We start from the raw sequence: 18,110 nt of genomic DNA on the forward strand, positions 1-18,110 counted from the left end.
AAGCAGTCAGGCAGGTTGCGCGGGCCAGCACTTCTCATCCCCAGCGCAGCGCTGGCTGCCTCTATCACAGCTCTGTGCCACACCTGCATCTCTGCAGTCACACAGGGAAGCCCCATGATGGACTTTATGGGGAAGTAGGGGGTGGGGCTCTCTCTACTCCTGGCAGAGTGCAGGGCCCTGCACAGCAGAGACTGGAGGAAGCAGCTGGCTCCAGCATGGGGCTTCCCCCACTGCAAGGGCTGGAGCTGCAGGCTCAGGGAGCAGAGCCACAGGAATAAGGCAGGCTCCGCTCCCTCCTGCTGTGCAGTGCTGTGCCTTCACTGGGCATGAGTGCCCTGACCTCCCCGCCTGCTGCTGCTTCCAGGCAGTGGGGGCTGCATGCCATGGGGGGAGTGTGTGGGCATCCATACACCCTGCACCTTGCCCAGCTGAGCTCTGTACTCCCGCTACCCCTCTGGGGGGAGGGGGAGGAGAAGGAAGGGTTCCCCCTAGCATGGAACAGAGCCTCCCCCTGCCCTGGGGAGGAGGAGTGAGGGGAAGTCTCCCTCTGGGGCTTGGCAGCATCTCATAGAGCCTCGCACACAACAGAGATGGCGGAGAAGCAGGGGGAAGAGTCTCCTTTGGGGGCCAGGCAGCCTCACGAAGCCCACCTTCCTCCACCCTACCCCGGGGGTGAGGGGGAGGAGGGAGAACAGATCCCCCTTCCCCCCCAGCACTGAACAGGGCCACCATCCTGTCCCTATAGCGGTGGGGGAGAGGGAAGAAGGGGAACAGTTCCCCTCTGGGGCTGGGCAGCCCTGTGTGCTGGGATTGCTCCCAGGTGTCAGGGAGCTGGTGGAGCCTGGCGATGCCCGCCACTTCGTCAGCTTGGTGTCCCTGTGGAAGGGAGGGCTGCTCTGCTGCCCCCAGGCTTCTGACTTGAGTCACTGCAGGCATGTGCCAAACATCTATGCGCTTGCAAACCAGTTCACTCTCTGAAGGTTAGACTAACCTGCAAAGACTGAATCAATTCATGCTCAGGCTTTTTGAATGTCTGTCCCTAGCCGATGCATTTCTGGAAAGTGATTTTGTTATAAGACCAAAGCTGGCCGAAGTAGCACAGGTTTGTATTAACCATATCCCAGCCTCTGCTGATGTATAATGAAAATGCATTGGAAACAAACCTATTTGCTGCCTAACACTGAGGTTTTCCAGAGGACAGCACGTAAGAGGACCTATTCTTTTGCCACAGTGCAAAAAACAGGAAATCAAAGAAAGAAAGCACTAATTACATTTATGCTGAACAGTGTGATGTTTGGGGTTGTTTTGTTTTTTTGTGAATGATTTCTTTGAAGCTTGAGGTTATCAAATGATTTTGTGTTCATTTAGGATTGCCACATCTTGCCCAATTTGCAGCAGAATTCATTATACAAAACAGGGGAGGGGGCTTTTTTGAGAATGGTAGACTACACAGTATAAAACCACACAGGGGTTTTGGTTTTAACAAACTAAAACAATAATATAGATGGTTTAAATATAGTGGCATCTCAGTTAATAAAAACCAATCACATTTGAGATCAAGTTCATAAAAAGCTTGGAGGGTGCCCTGGATTCACAATCAGGATCTTCTAGAATCTAAAGAATTCCTTTAGGTGCCTCTGGTCTCTTTCCCTTTTCTCCTTAGGATGTAAAAAAGTGTAGTCACATTTTTAGGCCTTCAGAAGAGCATCTGGAGAAAACATCCAAGGATTCATCTCAACTCCAGTTTAAGTGCAGGTACTGCAAGTCTATAAAAAGTGACTACATGACAAAAATAATTCAGTTTTATTGTATATAAAACCACTAGATAATCATTTGCTTCTTTGTGCCTTTAAAATTTGTGGTATAGAAGCCATTTTGCTTCGTCGCTAACATATTGATTCTTCACCTTGATCAGTTGACCTTGTCGACTGAGCTTTAGCTTGGATCAAGATATTCACTGAGGCCAAATGAAGGCAACAGATGGATACATTTAGCAACCCAGTTAATAAGAGGATTTAACCTATATCACATTAGCTGTGTCCATGCAGTGGCATATCTAGGGTGGGGAGACCAGGGCAGTTGCCCCAGATGCTGACTTTGGGGGGTGAGAAGGGCAGAAACACCTGGCTGTCACTGCAGCTGCACAACTGCACTAGTGGCCCAGTGGCAGCTGGAAGTTGCCGCTCCCCATGTGTTGCAGCTGCCCTGGGCTTCTAGCTGTGTTGTTACTTCTCTGTGTTTATGGATGTCCATGACTGTTCACAGTGCCTCCTCTATTTCTCCTCTGTTCTCCTCAGGATCTGTGTTAGTATCCCGTGGCCTCAAGGACTCTTTTAATGATATATCATCCACCTGTTTCTCTTCACCTTCATTGGCCTCCTCATGCACCCAGTGGTGTACACAGTCCTGTTCAGAGTTGCTCCTAACATACCCAGGCAAATTTACGTGCATGTCATTCTGCCTGTTGACAGCTCTGTTGACTTTGCTTGAAAACATGACCGTGCGGGAGTTGGCCACCATTTGAGACTGGCTGCTGGTGCTATGGGTCATGTTTGTGAGAACAGAGCCATATCTGTAATTGCCACATGGAGTTGTTCTTTTCCAGTCAACAGCCAGGTTCCATCTGGTCCACATCTTCTTGATCTCAGTCTGAACCTAACAGGAAAAAATAAAATAAAATCGACAACAGAGCCAATACAGAAAATGAGAAAGGTATAAATTAATGAGCAGAAACCTTTAGGTGTATTCCCTTTTGAGCACTATCACAAAAATCACATGACATGAAGCACTATGTACATTTTTTTCCTGAATTTTACCCTTAAATAAATGCTATCAGGTTACGGATCATAGCCTTAAAAAGATAACCCACAGCCCATGCAAATACTATAATGTATGGGCCATATTCTAATCCCCTTACTCTTGTAAGTGGTCATGCTGCAGCCAATGGGGGCAATCTTTTCGGGAAGTGTTATGAACTGGAGAATCTCTCCCTCTGCCGCTATGGCCACCTTGACTAAGAAAACTTGTAAGCACATTTCACCCAGGATGTCATTTTTTTACTCTGTTTGTACAGTGAATGTTACTTTCTATATCTAATGAGTTTCTTACAACATTGCAAAATTTTGGCTACAAATGACACAGGACACATGTCAAACAAAAACAAATTGCTTTCACTGAATTTGTTTTATACTTCATTTTATGACCATCTGAGGACACAAACTGCCTGATAAGTTCCTTTAAGAGTTGCTCAATAGCTCCATTCTGCCTGTAGGCACAGACAAATTAATTTACTGCCATGCTTATAGTGTTCTGTGCAAAAGCTCCTTTCTGCCACTCAGAGTTTGTTTAGGAGTTTATTCCTATCCTTCTTATAGACTTACCTCTCCATTGCAGTAGCAATATATAATAGAAACGAAGAAACCCTGCAGAATAAGAAAGGAAAACAGATTATTAAGGGATAATTGCCAGGTGTACAAGCATGTCAAAAGTAACTCTTCTTTCTGTTAAATTTTAAAAGTCACTGATTTCATAGACATTAGGGCTGGAAGGGACCTTGGAAGATTGAGTCCAGCCCCCTGCCCCAGGGGCAGGAAGTCAGCAGGGGTCATAGGATCCCAGCAAGATAAACATCCAAATTTCTCTTGAAGGTGTTCAAGGTAAGTGCTTGAACCACCTCTGGAGACAGTCTGTTCCAGGCCTTGGGGGCTTAGACAGTAAAGAAGTTCTTCCTTATGTCCAGCCTGAAATGGTCCTGAAGGAGTTCGTGACCATTTCACCTTGTCATCCCCTGGGGCACTCTGGTGAACAGATGTTCCCCCAGATCTTGGTGAGCACCCCTGATAAACTTATAGGCGGACACCAGATCACCCCTGAGACTGCACTTTTCCAGGCTGAAGAGTCCCATAGCTCTTAGTCTCTCATCATAAGGTCTGTTTTCCTGACCTCTGATCATGTGCGTGGCTCTCCTCTGGACTCTCTCAAGCTTCTCCACATCCTTTTTGAATTGTGGAGCCCAAAACTGGACACTACTCCAGCTGTGGCCTCACCAGGGCCAAGTACAATGGGAGGATGACGTCCTGGGATTTGCTTGAGAAGCATCTATGGATGCGAGCGAGTGTTTTGCTAACTTTACTAGCCGCAGCATCACATTGAAGGCTCATGTTTATCTTGTGGTCAATCATGACCCCCAAGTCCCTTTCGTCCATACAGCTAGCCAGCGTAGCACTGCCGAGCCTATAAGCATGCTGCGGGTTTTTCTTCCCAAGGTGGAGAACCTTGCATTTTTCGGGCTTAAACACCATCAGGTTCTTGTCTGCCCATTTCCTGAGCCTTTCCACGTCAGCCCGGATCGCCCTCCTATCCTCAGGTGTGGACACTTTACCCCAGAGTTTGGTGTCATTGGCGAACGTGGCCAGTCCGCTTCTGATACCAATGTGCATATCATTAATGAAGATGTTGAATAGTGTTGGCCCAAGGACAGAGACTTGAGGGACCCCACTGGTCACGGGGCACCATGATGATTGACTTCTGTCAACCACCACCCTCTGGGTCTGACCACGGAGCCAATTCCCCAGCCAGCAGATTGTGGTGAAGCCAAGGCCGCAGTTGGCCAGTTTTGCCAAGAGGTGATCCTGGCATACCAGATCAAAGGCTGTTTTGAAGTCAAGATATACGACATCAATCTCCTCTCCCTTGTCCAAGTGATAGGTCACTTGGTTGTAAAAGGAAATAAGATTGGTCAAGCAAGACCTACCCACAACAAACCCGTGCTGGCTATCCCTCGGGATGGTGCCATTGGCCAGTCGGTTAAGAATGGCCTCTTTGATAATCTTTTCTAAGACCTTCCCTGGGATAGAGGTCAGGCTGATGGGCCTGTAGTTTGCCAGATCCGCTTTCCTCCCCTTCTTGAAGATGGGCACCACATTGGCCTTCTTCCAGTCTTTGGGCACTTTACCAGAGTGCCAGGAACTCTCAAAGATCCATGCCAGTGGCTGAGTTATGATGCTTGCCAGCTCCTTGAGTACCCTGGGATGTAAACTGTCAGGGCCAGATGACTTGAAGGTGTCCAGCTTCTCAAGGTGTTCCTTCACAAGGTCAGCATTGATGGAGGGTAAGGAAGTCAAAGTATTCTAAGCTCACTCCAATTTCTGTTACTTTAGCAAGCCCATGTGGAGTTTAAACAGTTATGTGAGGAGATGGAAGGTGGCAACTCTGGTACAGCTGGCTTAAAAAATGGAAATACCTTCCAAAATAAAGAAGTCCCATTTTTAAACAATCTGAATTGAGGTTAAAAAAAAAAAATCTAAAATAACAATTTTAAGGAATTGCCAGAAAAAAAGAAATTGTTTGCGAGAAATGGAGAGAAAATTGCAACGTTCTGTTTGGCAGGATGCTGGGGAGGCCTTTGCTGATTTTTTTCAGAAGGTGAAATTGACACCCATGTTTCAGGCATGCAGTTTGAGGCTGAACAGTCCAGCCCTCGGACTCCCTGCTCTACTACTATAAGGTTTGGCAGGGATGATGGAAGCCAAGAAGCGGGGAGGAGTAGAGCCCAAGCACTAGCAGGCAGACTATGAAATTTCCAAGAGCCTTCCAGATGGGCTGTCAGGGAGCCATCATTTTGCTTTTCCAAAAAGGAAAATCAAAATTTGCTGAAAATTGAAATTTTCAGTGAAAATTTCTCCATGCAAATTTGGTTTTGAAAAATAAGTATTTCTGTTAGGAGATCATTCTAATGGAAAATTCCTAACCAGCTCCATTCTCCAAGTCATTTCAGTTCAGAGATTGACTGTTTCACCTTTTCTTTTGCATCCACATCACCCAGTGGTTATTTGAACCCAGCTGTAATAGTAATTTCACTCACAGATAGATTAAACAAAATCTACATTTCTGTGCTGTGCAACCAAAATGCCAGACCTTTATTCCTGAAACATAACTTCCAAAAGTAATCCAATGCACAAATATTTTATCAAAAGAACGTACATACCAAATGTAGTATTCACAAATCCTTTCTGAGGCAAATGGCATGCTAAATAATAGTGTGTTATTTCCACTAGAGTTAAATGAACAATTACAGTCACCTGCTGCTGCCAGGTTCAGGAAATCAATAACTGACCCTCTCAGGACTCTGTGAAAAGGTGATCTCTTGTTGGCATCAGAATTCTAGTCTCTCACAGCATCAAAGACTGTGAATTACTGGCAGGGCCAGAAAGAAGTGATCAGAGATGAACATACATATTGAGGGATAATGCTTTATATTGCTACCTTTCGCACCTGGAAAGAGTTGAAGAAGAGCTCACAGTGCATTCGGATCTCCCAGCCCAGCCCAGTGAATGTGTGGGGCAGGCACACAAAGACAATATAATGGATGCCGAAGACCAGGATCAGAACCAAGGTGGATTTTGCTAATTTCCTGTAATCACAAGAAGCCCATTTATTATATAAATTGGAGTGGGTTGCACCTAGGAGATCAAATACTCATTAAGTGTCTTACATAGGGTTACCATACATCCAGGTTTTCCCAGACATGTCCTCCTTTTTAGTCCTCCCGTCTCTGTCTGGGTGGCTGCTTTTTTTTTTAATAACAACAAATATCTGGGATCATGTTCTGCTCAGCACTGAAGTTTTTCCCAGCTTGCCCTAGCAAGGAGCTGCTTGGGGCTGGGAGGAGTGGGGGTTGGGGGGCAGCTGCATACAGGTACATCTGTGGGGAGGCAGGGTTTGGAGGGCCAGGGCTTAGGACTGTCGGGGTGTGTGTGTGTCACAGTTTGTGTGCGGGGGGGTGCCTGCTGGTGCTGGGGGAAGCTGTCTGGGCACTGGGGCTGCAGTAGGGCAGGAGAGGCACCTCCCCCTCCAGCGGGGTAAAGGGGCAGAGAGGCCCTTTGTGGGCATCAGGGAGTTGTGTGGGCGGCCTAGCAGCACCAGGGCTCTGGTGACTGGGCGGGGCAGGGCAGCTGGGAGATACTGCAGGTTGGGAGTCAGGGGTTCTGGCAGGGGGCTGTGGGTCAGAAGTGAGGGGTACCAGCAGGGCTGGGGGAGCTGTGGCTTGGGAGTGAAGGGCTCCAGGGGGGCCCAGGAACTGTGGGTCAGAGCATGGGGCACAGGCAGTGCCAGGGGATCACAGTTCAGGAATGAGGGGTACAAGCAGGGACTGTGGGTTGCAGGCTGGGAGTGAGGGGCACTAGTATGGTCTGAGGGGCAAGGTACTATGAGTTAGGGGCAGCATCAGGGGGGCTGTGGCTTGGGAGTGATGGGCATGGGCATATCACCGCATTCCCCCCCAATCATGTTACCCACCCCCCTTCCCAACAAGTGTTCTTTTTTGAACTGGAAATATGGTAACCCTAATCTTACATAAATTGGTTGGGTTTTTTTGTTTAACCTCACACCACATATTAATTTTTTTTCTTTCACAATTTTTACTAACCATTTTCTAACACAAGGGTGTGGCAGGATAATAACATTTCCTCAATCTAGTGTGAAACATCAAGTCTGCTTTCATTCTTTCCCCAAACATACTGATCAAGGGTTACTTGTACACCAGTTAGAAATCCTTCAGTAATTATTTACTACCTGAGTTTGTACTACAAATGTAACAATGGATCAAGTATATTTCTTCTGAATTAGGCATATGCACGTTTTTAAACTTTAATCTGAAAAAAACATAATCTCTCTTTTTTTCCTGAAAGGTCTACAATTTCATAAGCTTCAGGAGCACTTAGTTAAAAGGAAATAGAGACACATTAGACTTTGCATTGGTAAGTGGTGAGGACAGTATAGGTGAGCTTGTCATAGAAAACAACTTTGAATTGATGGATCATGAGTTGATATAGTATAGATTAAATGGACATATGAAGAAAAATTGGTTTGTAAGTAAGGTTTCAAAGGAAGCCAAAAAACAAACGAGGTAGTTGTAGAGAAGGGTCCAGATCCAATAACAAAAATTATTTTAGGAGTAAGAAGAGAGCTTTCAAGGAATTACATAAAGGCTAGATCAGAAACCGGCTTAAACCTGTAACAGAACAGAAGTTCAGTGCACATAAACCAATTTCAAAATGGCTGAAACTGCTTTAAGATAAACCTGGTTGAATGTAGTATCAGATTTAACTGATCTGAGTCAAACTGGTTTATGCAACTTGTCCCAGACCCCTTCCTTTTTTTAAAGTTAAATCAGAGTCCCCCAGCATCAAATGCTTTGCAGCCTTGGGCTGGGCTGTCTGTTCCAGAGAACAGGGCTGGCCCCACCCCTCTGTTCCCTAGCCAGAGCTCCAAGGGAGACTGTAGGCACAGCAGGGTCTGCCTGGCTTTCTTCACTGCTGAAACAGAGACCCCTCTTCGCTCCCTCCCTCCCTCCTATCTCCCACTGCATGGACCCCAGCCCCAGGGACCCTAGGCATGTGGTATGCTACCTAATGCTGAGAGGTGTCTCTGTGCGTGCGTGTCTCCAATTTCACTGACAGAACAGTGTTCATTTAGGGCTTTATGGAAGTAATTAACAGTTCAGCTGGTAATGTCCCTCTGTTCCTTCCTTGGAAAAATCTGTTTAAGAAGAGCTTGAACAAATTAGAGGTTTTTGTTTTGTTGATTGGCTGGTAAACACTGTGTTATCACCCCCCTGCTGGTTTGCATTAATGTTCTGTAGTTATTGCACATTTAATTTAGTACTTCATTAAAAGTACTAACTGAATGCGCACTATCTACATGTACTGTGTAGTGCTAGCGAACATGGTTTTTTGTGACGGTTACTGCACAGTAGTCTAATAACACTATTCAGTAGCTTATCAGCACGGTTTTTGCAGATAATATGAAGAAACAGGGAGAGGGAGATTGAAAAGCTTAGGGTCATCAACAGATGCATGCACTGCACACCACTCCCCTCCCTTGGCTCAGAGTGCTAGCCTGGGAGGGGAGTGGTGGGGCAACACTCCTGCACCTTGAGCAGTGAGCAGGGAAAAGCATGGGACAGTGCAGGCAGGGTGGGGATTTACACCCCTCCCTAATCAAAGCACCTTGCTGGGGCCTAGCCATGCCCACCCTCAGCCAGCATTGTGGAAGGGAAGCGAGGGCTGCTCTAGCACCCTCCAGCTTTTAGCCTGAGTCACTGCAGGCATGTGCCTGCATTTCTTCAGTCCAGAGGGAATGTCTTCAAGGTTGCAAACCGGTTCAACCTAGGCAGGTTAAACTAACCTGCAAAGATTGAATCAATTAATGCTCAGGGTTTTTTAATGTGTGTCCCTAGCCAAAGGGACTGACCAGCAAAGAAAGGTGTTTGTTAGAGTATGTCTACAATGCAATACAGAGATGAGATTGCAACTTCTGTGGATGTATTTGAACTACCTTTAAACTATGTTAACTGCAGAGTATGTACCTATGCACCTAGGATGTGGCAAGAAAACATGCCTCGAGATGTTTCACATCATATAGTACAATTATGCTTGCTTCTGTCACCCAAGCTAACTAGCTTTAAAGCTATCTCAGAGATGTCTACATCAACTGTAATCACCAGGGATCCTGGTTTTATCTGATTAAAAAAAATCCCCAATTTTTGGATTAAGAAGAGTAACCCCAAATCCATATTTTTTTCCGTGATCAAAATGAAACACCACTAATATAGATATATAAATAGTGGTGTTTCATTTTAATCACAAAAAATGTGGATTTTGGGTTACTTTTTTAATCTGAAAATTAGAGATATTTTTATCAGAGAAAACCAGGATCCTTAGTAATCACACCTCTGGACTGCACTATAAACATGCCTTAAGGGTCATGGTGTTGAAATAAAATGGAAATTGCCAAAAGTCAAACAGAATTAGATTTTACAAAGGATATTAAATTAGAACAACAGCTTTTTTAACCATGTACATAAAATGATAACAGGGAAAGAAATGGGGCTGCAGTACAGTGAGGGTGAGACCAAGGTGATATGATATGAGGTCAAGATGATATCTAGATATGACTTGCAAACAAAATGAATATTCTGCCTCAGTTTTGAATAAGGAAAATGATGTTGAATATGGGTCAAAGTCAGGATAGATAATGGAAATGAGGGTATAGAAATGGAAATGACCACAACTGAGTTAGAAAAAAATATTGTAGTGTACTCAGGGTAGATGACAAAGCAATCTGTATCCTAGAAAGCTGAAAGAACTGTCACATGAAGTCTGATATTAGGAGGTTTTAATTGATCTGTCAAATCATGGTGCCACGATTGCTGTTCTTAAATACATCAGGGTGTTAATACTAGGAAGGAAAAAAAACAATTTAGCTGAGAAATACAATGATTACACAAGAATAAATGGGTACAAAGTGGCCACAAATAAACATATGGTAGAAATTAGCAGACTTTTTCTAAAAGTAAAAGAATTGAAGTTCTTGGGTGCAAGAGACAAAGCTAATTTAAAATGAAGCAGAAGTTTATGAAAAGGATTGTGATGTGGTTGTCTGTGATGGCAGGAGACTGGACATGATTGCTTAGGAAATCCTTTCCAGTGCTATACCCTTATTTCCAAGAAAATAATGCAAATTAAGGGCTCTACTATACCCTGCAACTGGATATAGTCCCTGGCTGCATTTTTGTCACTTAAATCACTTTGATCCAAAGAGCCAAAAGACTCTGAAGCATTGCATCTCCAAGGAAGGGGATACTTCCAGAACAACCAGATCTCTCACAGGGGAAGTATGCCTACTACACTTTTTTTTCCTGCCCATACGTGCGGATTAAAGATATGGCCATACTTACATTGGAATCACTACACAAGACGCTTACTGCATGGTAGCCCAATGACACTGCACAGTAGTATTCTGGTTTAAAACTGTGCTAATAAGCTACTGCACAGTGTTACTAGACTACTGCACAGTAACCATCACAAAAAAAACCCTGCACAGTAGTGCTGGTGTACAGTAAATGTAGTTACTGTGCATTCAGTTAGTACTTCATTAAGGAAGTACTAGACTAAATGCGCAGTAACTATGGTGCATTAATGAATGTGTAGGCACGCCCACTACGTAGCTTACAATGGTTTTGTTTACTGTTATAAAGCATTCTGGGTTCTGGAGTAGACAGATATGCAGCTATCCTGTGGTATCCTACAGTTCTGTCCACAGTACGTAGCTTTTAAAATACCTCACCATTAAGTGACATGAAAGCAAGTAATAACATATTTGCTTTGAACTCCAAGGACAAGCTGCAGATGCACAGTCCCATGTACCCTAGTATAATTTACACTTTGGGGCAATTTTGCTGATTTTTCCTGGTGTTGTCTGCATTGGTTGCACACTGGCTGTACATTGGGTTTCTACCTCCTTTTGAACATCAGTATAAAGGGCAATTTTGCTGCCATAATATTGTGTGTCAATGCCCCAACTGGAAAATAAAGCTAGAGTAGAATGTGGTCAACTACTTTTTAAGAAAAGAATTCATCACACAAGTACATCAAAACCTGAAATGGCTGTCAAGAGTTTCCAGGTAGAGTTCAAGGTATTGGCTTTAATTGTAGAATCCTAATTGGTTTGGGACCTCCCTCTCTTTGTGTGGACAGACAAGGCTCTTTGGTTAATATGGTATCTTTTATTAGACCAACTAAAATAGTTGGAAAAATTCTTCTTTGCTAGCATTCAGGTACAAACACATTTGTTCAGACTGAGAAAGTTTGCTTTTAGCCTCACTTGACTTAATTGCAAACATCTGCTGGCAGAGCACCTTCCAGGAAGGAAGCTAAGCTTGCAATACCTTCCTTATTTCTCATTCACCATCCCCAGATTTGTTAACCTGCAACACCTACTGTTTTTCTCAGGTATTTGGAAAAGGATTAGATCTAAGTGTTGACTTGGATGCTGAGGAAGTGGCAGTGGGTATAGTTATTAATTATAAAAGGGAGAGATGGGCATGTTGAGAGTGTGAGAATTCCCTGTAAGAATTCTATGAGTCTTAACTTCTACTGACCTGAGCAGCACTTGCTGCATAGCTAGTGATTAATGAAGAAATGAATGGCTATTTTTAGAAATGCTTCCATACTCTGAAAGTGATGATGAAACTGTAAAACAATGTTAGCTTTTCAATCCAGATATTTTAGACGTGTAATAAAACAATCTGTCAGCCCCAAAGTTTTGTGGGAGCTGTACAACAAGGATTTTTGTAGGTGATATCTTTTATTGAACCAGCTGCAAGTCTGGGAGAATTTTAGGTTAAAAACAGATTTCCCTGGGACAAAGCCTGTTATTTCAGGATCCTACAGACTATATAACCTATTGGCCCACCCTAAGTACCTGAAAAGTACCAAGATAATATTGTGTCCTCCCCTCAATGAACCTAGTTCAAGTTAATTACCATTCAACCTGCATGTGTAAATGACTGTCTCCTGCCTGTTTTGATGCTAGTCCAAGCCAGGGACAGTGAGCCAGGGATTGCCCCCCCCCAAACCAACTGTTTTTAGCCTTAGACAAGTGTTCAGCTACAAGGCAAGCTTCCTCAGGTCTATACGTCATTCCAGGAACTGATTCACTCTCTAAACAGACTTCTGAGTGATTCATACTAAACTGAAGCAACCCTTTTAACCAGCCATATCAGGACCATTCTGTTGAATAATATACTTTCTAAAGATTTACCTGTATTGTTTTCTCGTGTCATACCCAACAGCATTTGTTTCCCAAATTTTGGTAGCGAGAACTCTCACAGTATTCAGGAACAGAATGAAGTTCAGCTGTAAAATTATTGAGGTATTGTAAGAACAAAAATACACAGTCAGTAATCTTACAGTTATCTCTGCAAACTTGAGAAGTTTGAAAATATCTTTTAATCAATAATATAGAAGCAACAATTAAAATAATGAAATGCACAGGAAACTTGCTGAAAAGATAAAATTATATATTTCTCATCACTGATATAAGATAATTGCTTGGAAAATTACTGAGCTTGAATATTTGGGCTTGCATGAATAAGCAGTCCTAGCTCTAGTGACATTTGAAATATCATATCATTCTGATTACTACCAAAGGGTCAGATTCTCAGGTGGTGGAGATCAGCATAATCGATATAGTCCATTAAAGCCATCCAAGTGAAACCTGAAGCATTTCAAGTCTGGCATGATATGTGGAGGCAAATTCTTACATTCCAATCAGTCTGGGCTTTCACACCTAACTCCAGCTGTTCTCAGTGTAGGAGCAGCTGGAGATGCATCAGGATCCACATAGAAGCTGAGGAAAAGATGGTCTGATAGCCTCAATCTGGGCAGGACAGTTGAAAATGGTATATACAAAGGTAGCAATATCATCTTAAACAAAATTAGGGAAATCCTCACTTCCCAAAGGTGTGCGGCATTTGGTGCTGCTCTGGGAATTAGAGCACCTTGGAACCGGGCCCATTGCCTAAACATTGGATATAGCTTTAGACCAGTTCAGTTTTTCCACTGATTACATGAAGCCCTGTTATCACAGTTAATTGGAGGTTATATGTATGTGTAAAAAAATTGGCCTGTAAGTAAGGTTGCCTGGCTTGATGTGCCAGCCACTTCAGGAGAGAGGGGCTGCCTGAAAAGCAGCCTGCAGGTTTGGCAGGGGCTCATTAGCATATCACCTGATTGGAAGGGTGCTGGGTTTGAGGCACTTAAGCCCGGGGCTTGAGCTGGTCAGGCAGTCTAGCTCTGGGAGCGGACCTCCTGGCAGCAGGGCTCTTGAGGTAACTGCTGAGATGGGGTGAGCAGCACTGAGTTCAGGAGCAGGCCAGGCCTAGGAACAGGAGCAGGTGAGCCCATAACCTGGAGGGGGTGGCAGAGAGCAGAGGGCCAGAGGCCCAAAGTCCAGCTAGCAAAGAGAATAGGGCCTGAGAGGGGTGAGGCACGCCTGGGGGCAATGGCCTGAGAAGGCTGTTGGTGAACAATTGGTGGTTACGGAGGGGACTGAAAAGGAGGTACGGGTCCCAACTGGCTCAGCAAGGAAGAGAGAGAGGGCCCAGAAAAATAGAGGTCCTGGGGCCCAGAGGAAGAGAGCTGGAGCCCATTGAGGGGTGGAGCATGGGGTCAGACCAGGTCTTGGAAGAGATAGGCCTGGGGCCCACAGAGAGGGAGAGCTTGAGGCCAGGATGAACTAGGTATTTGGGAGAAGGTCCAGTGCTTGGAGGGGGATAGACCAAGAGGGGCCAGTGCCTAGGGGGGGAACTAGAGTGTGTCAAGGGAAGCTCCAGTGCCTGGGGTCTACAAGCACACAGAGTTGTGTTAGCAGATCACCTGCAAGGCATGGGAGTGGGTATCGGGGAGGCTGGAAATGACAGAACTAGCCCTTAAGGCAATGACCACGAGCAGCTCCTAAGAGCAACACGAGGCTTGGGAAGCCCTGAGGCAGCTTCCTTTTCATTAAAAATTGATAACATCAAGGTGTGGCAAGAAAGTAAAAGGGAGAAGGCCCTAAGGGGAGCCAATCTGGCAAGGGCTGAAGGGCCATCTGTGGGACAGGTACTTGCTATAGTATCTTATTTATGTAGATGCAGGGATTTGCTCCCACCCACTGCATGTGCAACTAGAGCAAGATTTCTTTGGTGTAGATGATTTACACTTGCATAAGTGTATAAAATGCTTTAGGATGCATGTTTCCAAACACACATCACTGCATAAAATTATCTTGCCCTCTTTACAGAGTGGATTTGATATCACTGTGACCAAGAAAGCAATCAAAGGCTTATAGTATCAGTTTAAAAAGATCTAGTACTCTGAGGGATCATACACTACATTGACAAGGGGATAAACTTGAGAATGTAATAGTTATATTCTATCATTATCTGGAATTCCATGACAGATTTTTAACAGAAACACTTGAAACTAAGAGCTTGATTTCCCTCATGGCAAACTCCCACTCGCATGAATCAAACTGGATTTGTAAGGAGCATTTCCAATTCCAGCTTCATGGCAACCTGGCTCTCTCTAAAGTGCAATCAGTCAGATGGCAATCTTTCTCCATTGACTTCAATCAACTTTGGATTTAGGTCATCATTGCTACTATGACATCTAAAATCAGCAAAGTAACAGTTCCAGAAATCCGTATCTGGAATATGGAGGTATATCCTTCTTGGTTAAAGACTTCTGAAATCATTGTACATGTAGGTTTAGTAATGCCTAAACTCAGGACATCTTTTCATGCAGGGCCCAAGCCTTTTTCTCTTTGCCCCTTCCTCAGTTGCAATGGTGTAATTTTTATTTAAAGGAACAAGTCAAGAATAAAAGTGGTGTAAGATTATCAGATCAAGAATTAGTCAGCATTGTATATAATTTAATTGAACCCATAGAACTGGGGTTTAGGCATGAGTTGAACCTGGCCATTTCTGGGATGATATTATTACTGTTATATTTACCTTCTTCAAGAGTATCAGAAATGTATTGGCTATTCCAAAAATGCTTCAGAGCAGTGTATAGCACCAGAGTCTCTATTATAAAATATTTCTTGGCACTTCCTTGTTTACAGCAGTGCTAGAACAAATTTAGAACATGATATAGTGATTACAGCTTCAGAGCCTCTTCAGATTTCAAAGGCAGCGGGTATTTTTTTAAAATAAAAGTCTAACAGAATTTTGGACTTGAAACAGGAAATGTCAGTGGAAGTTTTCTGGCCTGTAGTATGCAAAAAATCAGACTGGGTGATCACAGAAGTCTCTTCTGGCATAAAAAACTATGAATGTATGTATAGTTGATGTGAATGTTGGCTCATTTACACTGGTTTTACACTGAGGTGCATCACTGAGCTGGATTCCCATTGATATTTAAGAGGCCTTTTTATACCACTCTAGCAGCGTAAAGTGAAATTTACACTCAGCTGAAGGCCTCTTTATATTGTAAAATGGGTATGAAAAGGTCTAAGTGTGACTAAGAATGCATTCTACTAAATTTAAAGGATTTACTCCTGTTTTATAGCCATGAACTGTAGATGATAACCACCCAAAATAACTTCAATATAAAAAGAAAGAAAAGGACTACAAAGAGAAGGGTGTAGGGTGTGCACATACAGCAAGATTATTATAGAGTAATTAACTCTGGATTGTACTCCATAGTAAATGTAACTCTGTAGTAAGGAGCAGATGATCAAACAGCTCTCCCAAACCAGTTACCTGCAGTAGGTCCCTTGCACAGCCCTTGCTCAGATACTCATGATTGTTCCCTTGGGCAGCTCCACAGGTGTCACTTTTGCCATCTCGCATTCAGAGAAGATTATGAACAAGCTAATGCAACTTTAGATCACACTAACTCTCTGCTGGGTTTTTTACAGAGCTTGGGGTGTGTTTAGGGCAGGGGCGGGCAAAATCCAGCCCATGGGCCAGATACAGCCCACCAGGCACTTTTGTCTGGCCTGTGGCACCCCATAATGAATTGTACTCTGCCCAGCCCTTTCACCTGTGAGGGTGACAGCAAGGTGCTTGCATCCACCCTCAACATACCTTATTATGACTCACTCCCACCCTTGTGGGTGGAAGGACCTAGCCCCGCTAGCACCGGGTGAGGCTACTGCTATAGGCTTCCCCAGCATCCCGCTCCCTTGGGGCAGCATGTAGGGAAGCAAGGGGGTGGGGAGGGGGGAGCTGCACCTGGGTGGAAACGCGCAGCATGTGGCTGGGGCTGGCGGCAGTGCAGAGCCTGTGCCTAGTGGGTGGGGGCAGTGCAGAGCTTAGGTGGGCAGGGTATGGGTATGATGGAGGGTGGGGGGTATGGGGACCCTTCCCACACACCCCCATAGTGCTGAGCCCTGGCAGGCAGTGGGGGCAGCAGCAGCCACACCCCACTATACACACCCCCACACCTCATCATACACACACACACACACCACCATACAAGCACACATGCCAACCACAACCCCCTACACGATATAAAAGACTCAGAATTTATTTTTGAGTTATTATACAATCACCTCACTATACAGTACACAAACACAAATCATGGCAAAAATATTTTTTGTAATAAAATTAAAATATGTTATAGCAGGTGTTTGACTTCTAGTGTATCATTTGTTTTTTTCTGGTTCTAAGATGGCAACCCTTCCGCCACCCCGGAGTGTTTCCAGGGGGCCAGGGGAGAGACTTCCAGTGGCAAAGGCCAGCTGTTAGGGGTGGGACTTCTGGTCCCAAGAAGGCAACCAGGGGGCAGGGAAACCATCAAGGGGTGGGACTACCCATGCGGCCCTCAGCAGCTCACCAAACCTCATTAAGTCACCTTCCACCTGAAATAATTGCCTGCCCCTGGTTTAGGGATAATGCTCATTTTCTCAAACCTACCTTCACACTACTTACTCCAACTGAATCTATCATTCTCTCACCATCAGCTTCCCAACTCCATATTATAAAGTCAATTTCATGAAGTCAGAGACAAGGGCATGATGGAAATACTTGAATAAAGCAAGATACTTGCACACAATGAGGAGGGCCGGAAGTAATGCATGTCCCTGCTTCTGGCCAGGAGAACCATCACAATGAAAATAATGTACTGAATGACAACACCTAGCTAAATGCAGTATTGAAATTTAGGATATAATATATCCTTATATATCTACATAAATCCTCTGAGTGCATCTATTTCTCACCTTGTAAGTCCTTTCTACTAGTCTTAGATCTCAGACATGATCGTTTTGTGTTGACCAACAACCTCTTGAGGCTAAGTTGGAACAACCAAACTCATTCACACTCAGGAAGCAAATTGAATTGGAATCCAGATCTATGTTAACCTGTCCTAACACCTAACTTACTACCACCTAACTTGACTCCTGTCAGGTACAGATATTTCATATTATGGCCAATTTCCAAAGTGTTTTCTTAAGATAAAAAACAGTTTTGATCAAGCACAGAAATAGGTAACAACTAGGGACTGTATTTTATTCACGGATATGGAGTTAAATGCATTTCAATGGAAAATCTGAAATCACAGATTAAAAAAAAAGACTTCAGTATCTGGACAATTTTGATAATTTATTACAATTGGGCTCTTCAGAGAGAGGAGACGCTCTGAGTAGAACTGCTGTGCAGCTATTAATACTTCATTTTTATATGCAGAAGGGAACTGTAATGTGTCTCAAGATGGAGGAGGATATACGTATGATAAAAGAAGAAAAAGCTCTGCTTGAGGATTTCTTTCTAGATTTGTTTG

General features: G+C 44.1%; 1 protein-coding gene across 2 annotated transcripts in view; it reads right to left on the reverse strand.

Moving 5' to 3' along the window:
* Positions 1–1,780: 1,780 nt before the first annotated feature.
* PTH2R (parathyroid hormone 2 receptor) overlaps positions 1,781–18,110 on the reverse strand; it is a 93,013-nt gene continuing 76,683 nt past the window's right edge. For both annotated transcript variants that reach the window (XM_019491965.2, XM_059727109.1), the window contains exons 10-13: positions 12,604–12,698; positions 6,274–6,412; positions 3,381–3,422; positions 1,781–2,655 (exon numbers count right to left, since the gene is read on the reverse strand). In XM_019491965.2, the coding sequence (XP_019347510.1) occupies positions 2,260–2,655; positions 3,381–3,422; positions 6,274–6,412; positions 12,604–12,698 (672 nt within the window). In that variant the 3' untranslated portion in view covers positions 1,781–2,259. The remainder of the gene's footprint in view (positions 2,656–3,380; positions 3,423–6,273; positions 6,413–12,603; positions 12,699–18,110) is intronic.

This window comes from Alligator mississippiensis, chromosome 4 (genome assembly GCF_030867095.1).
Source record: "Alligator mississippiensis isolate rAllMis1 chromosome 4, rAllMis1, whole genome shotgun sequence".
Classification (NCBI taxonomy): Eukaryota; Metazoa; Chordata; order Crocodylia; family Alligatoridae; genus Alligator; species Alligator mississippiensis.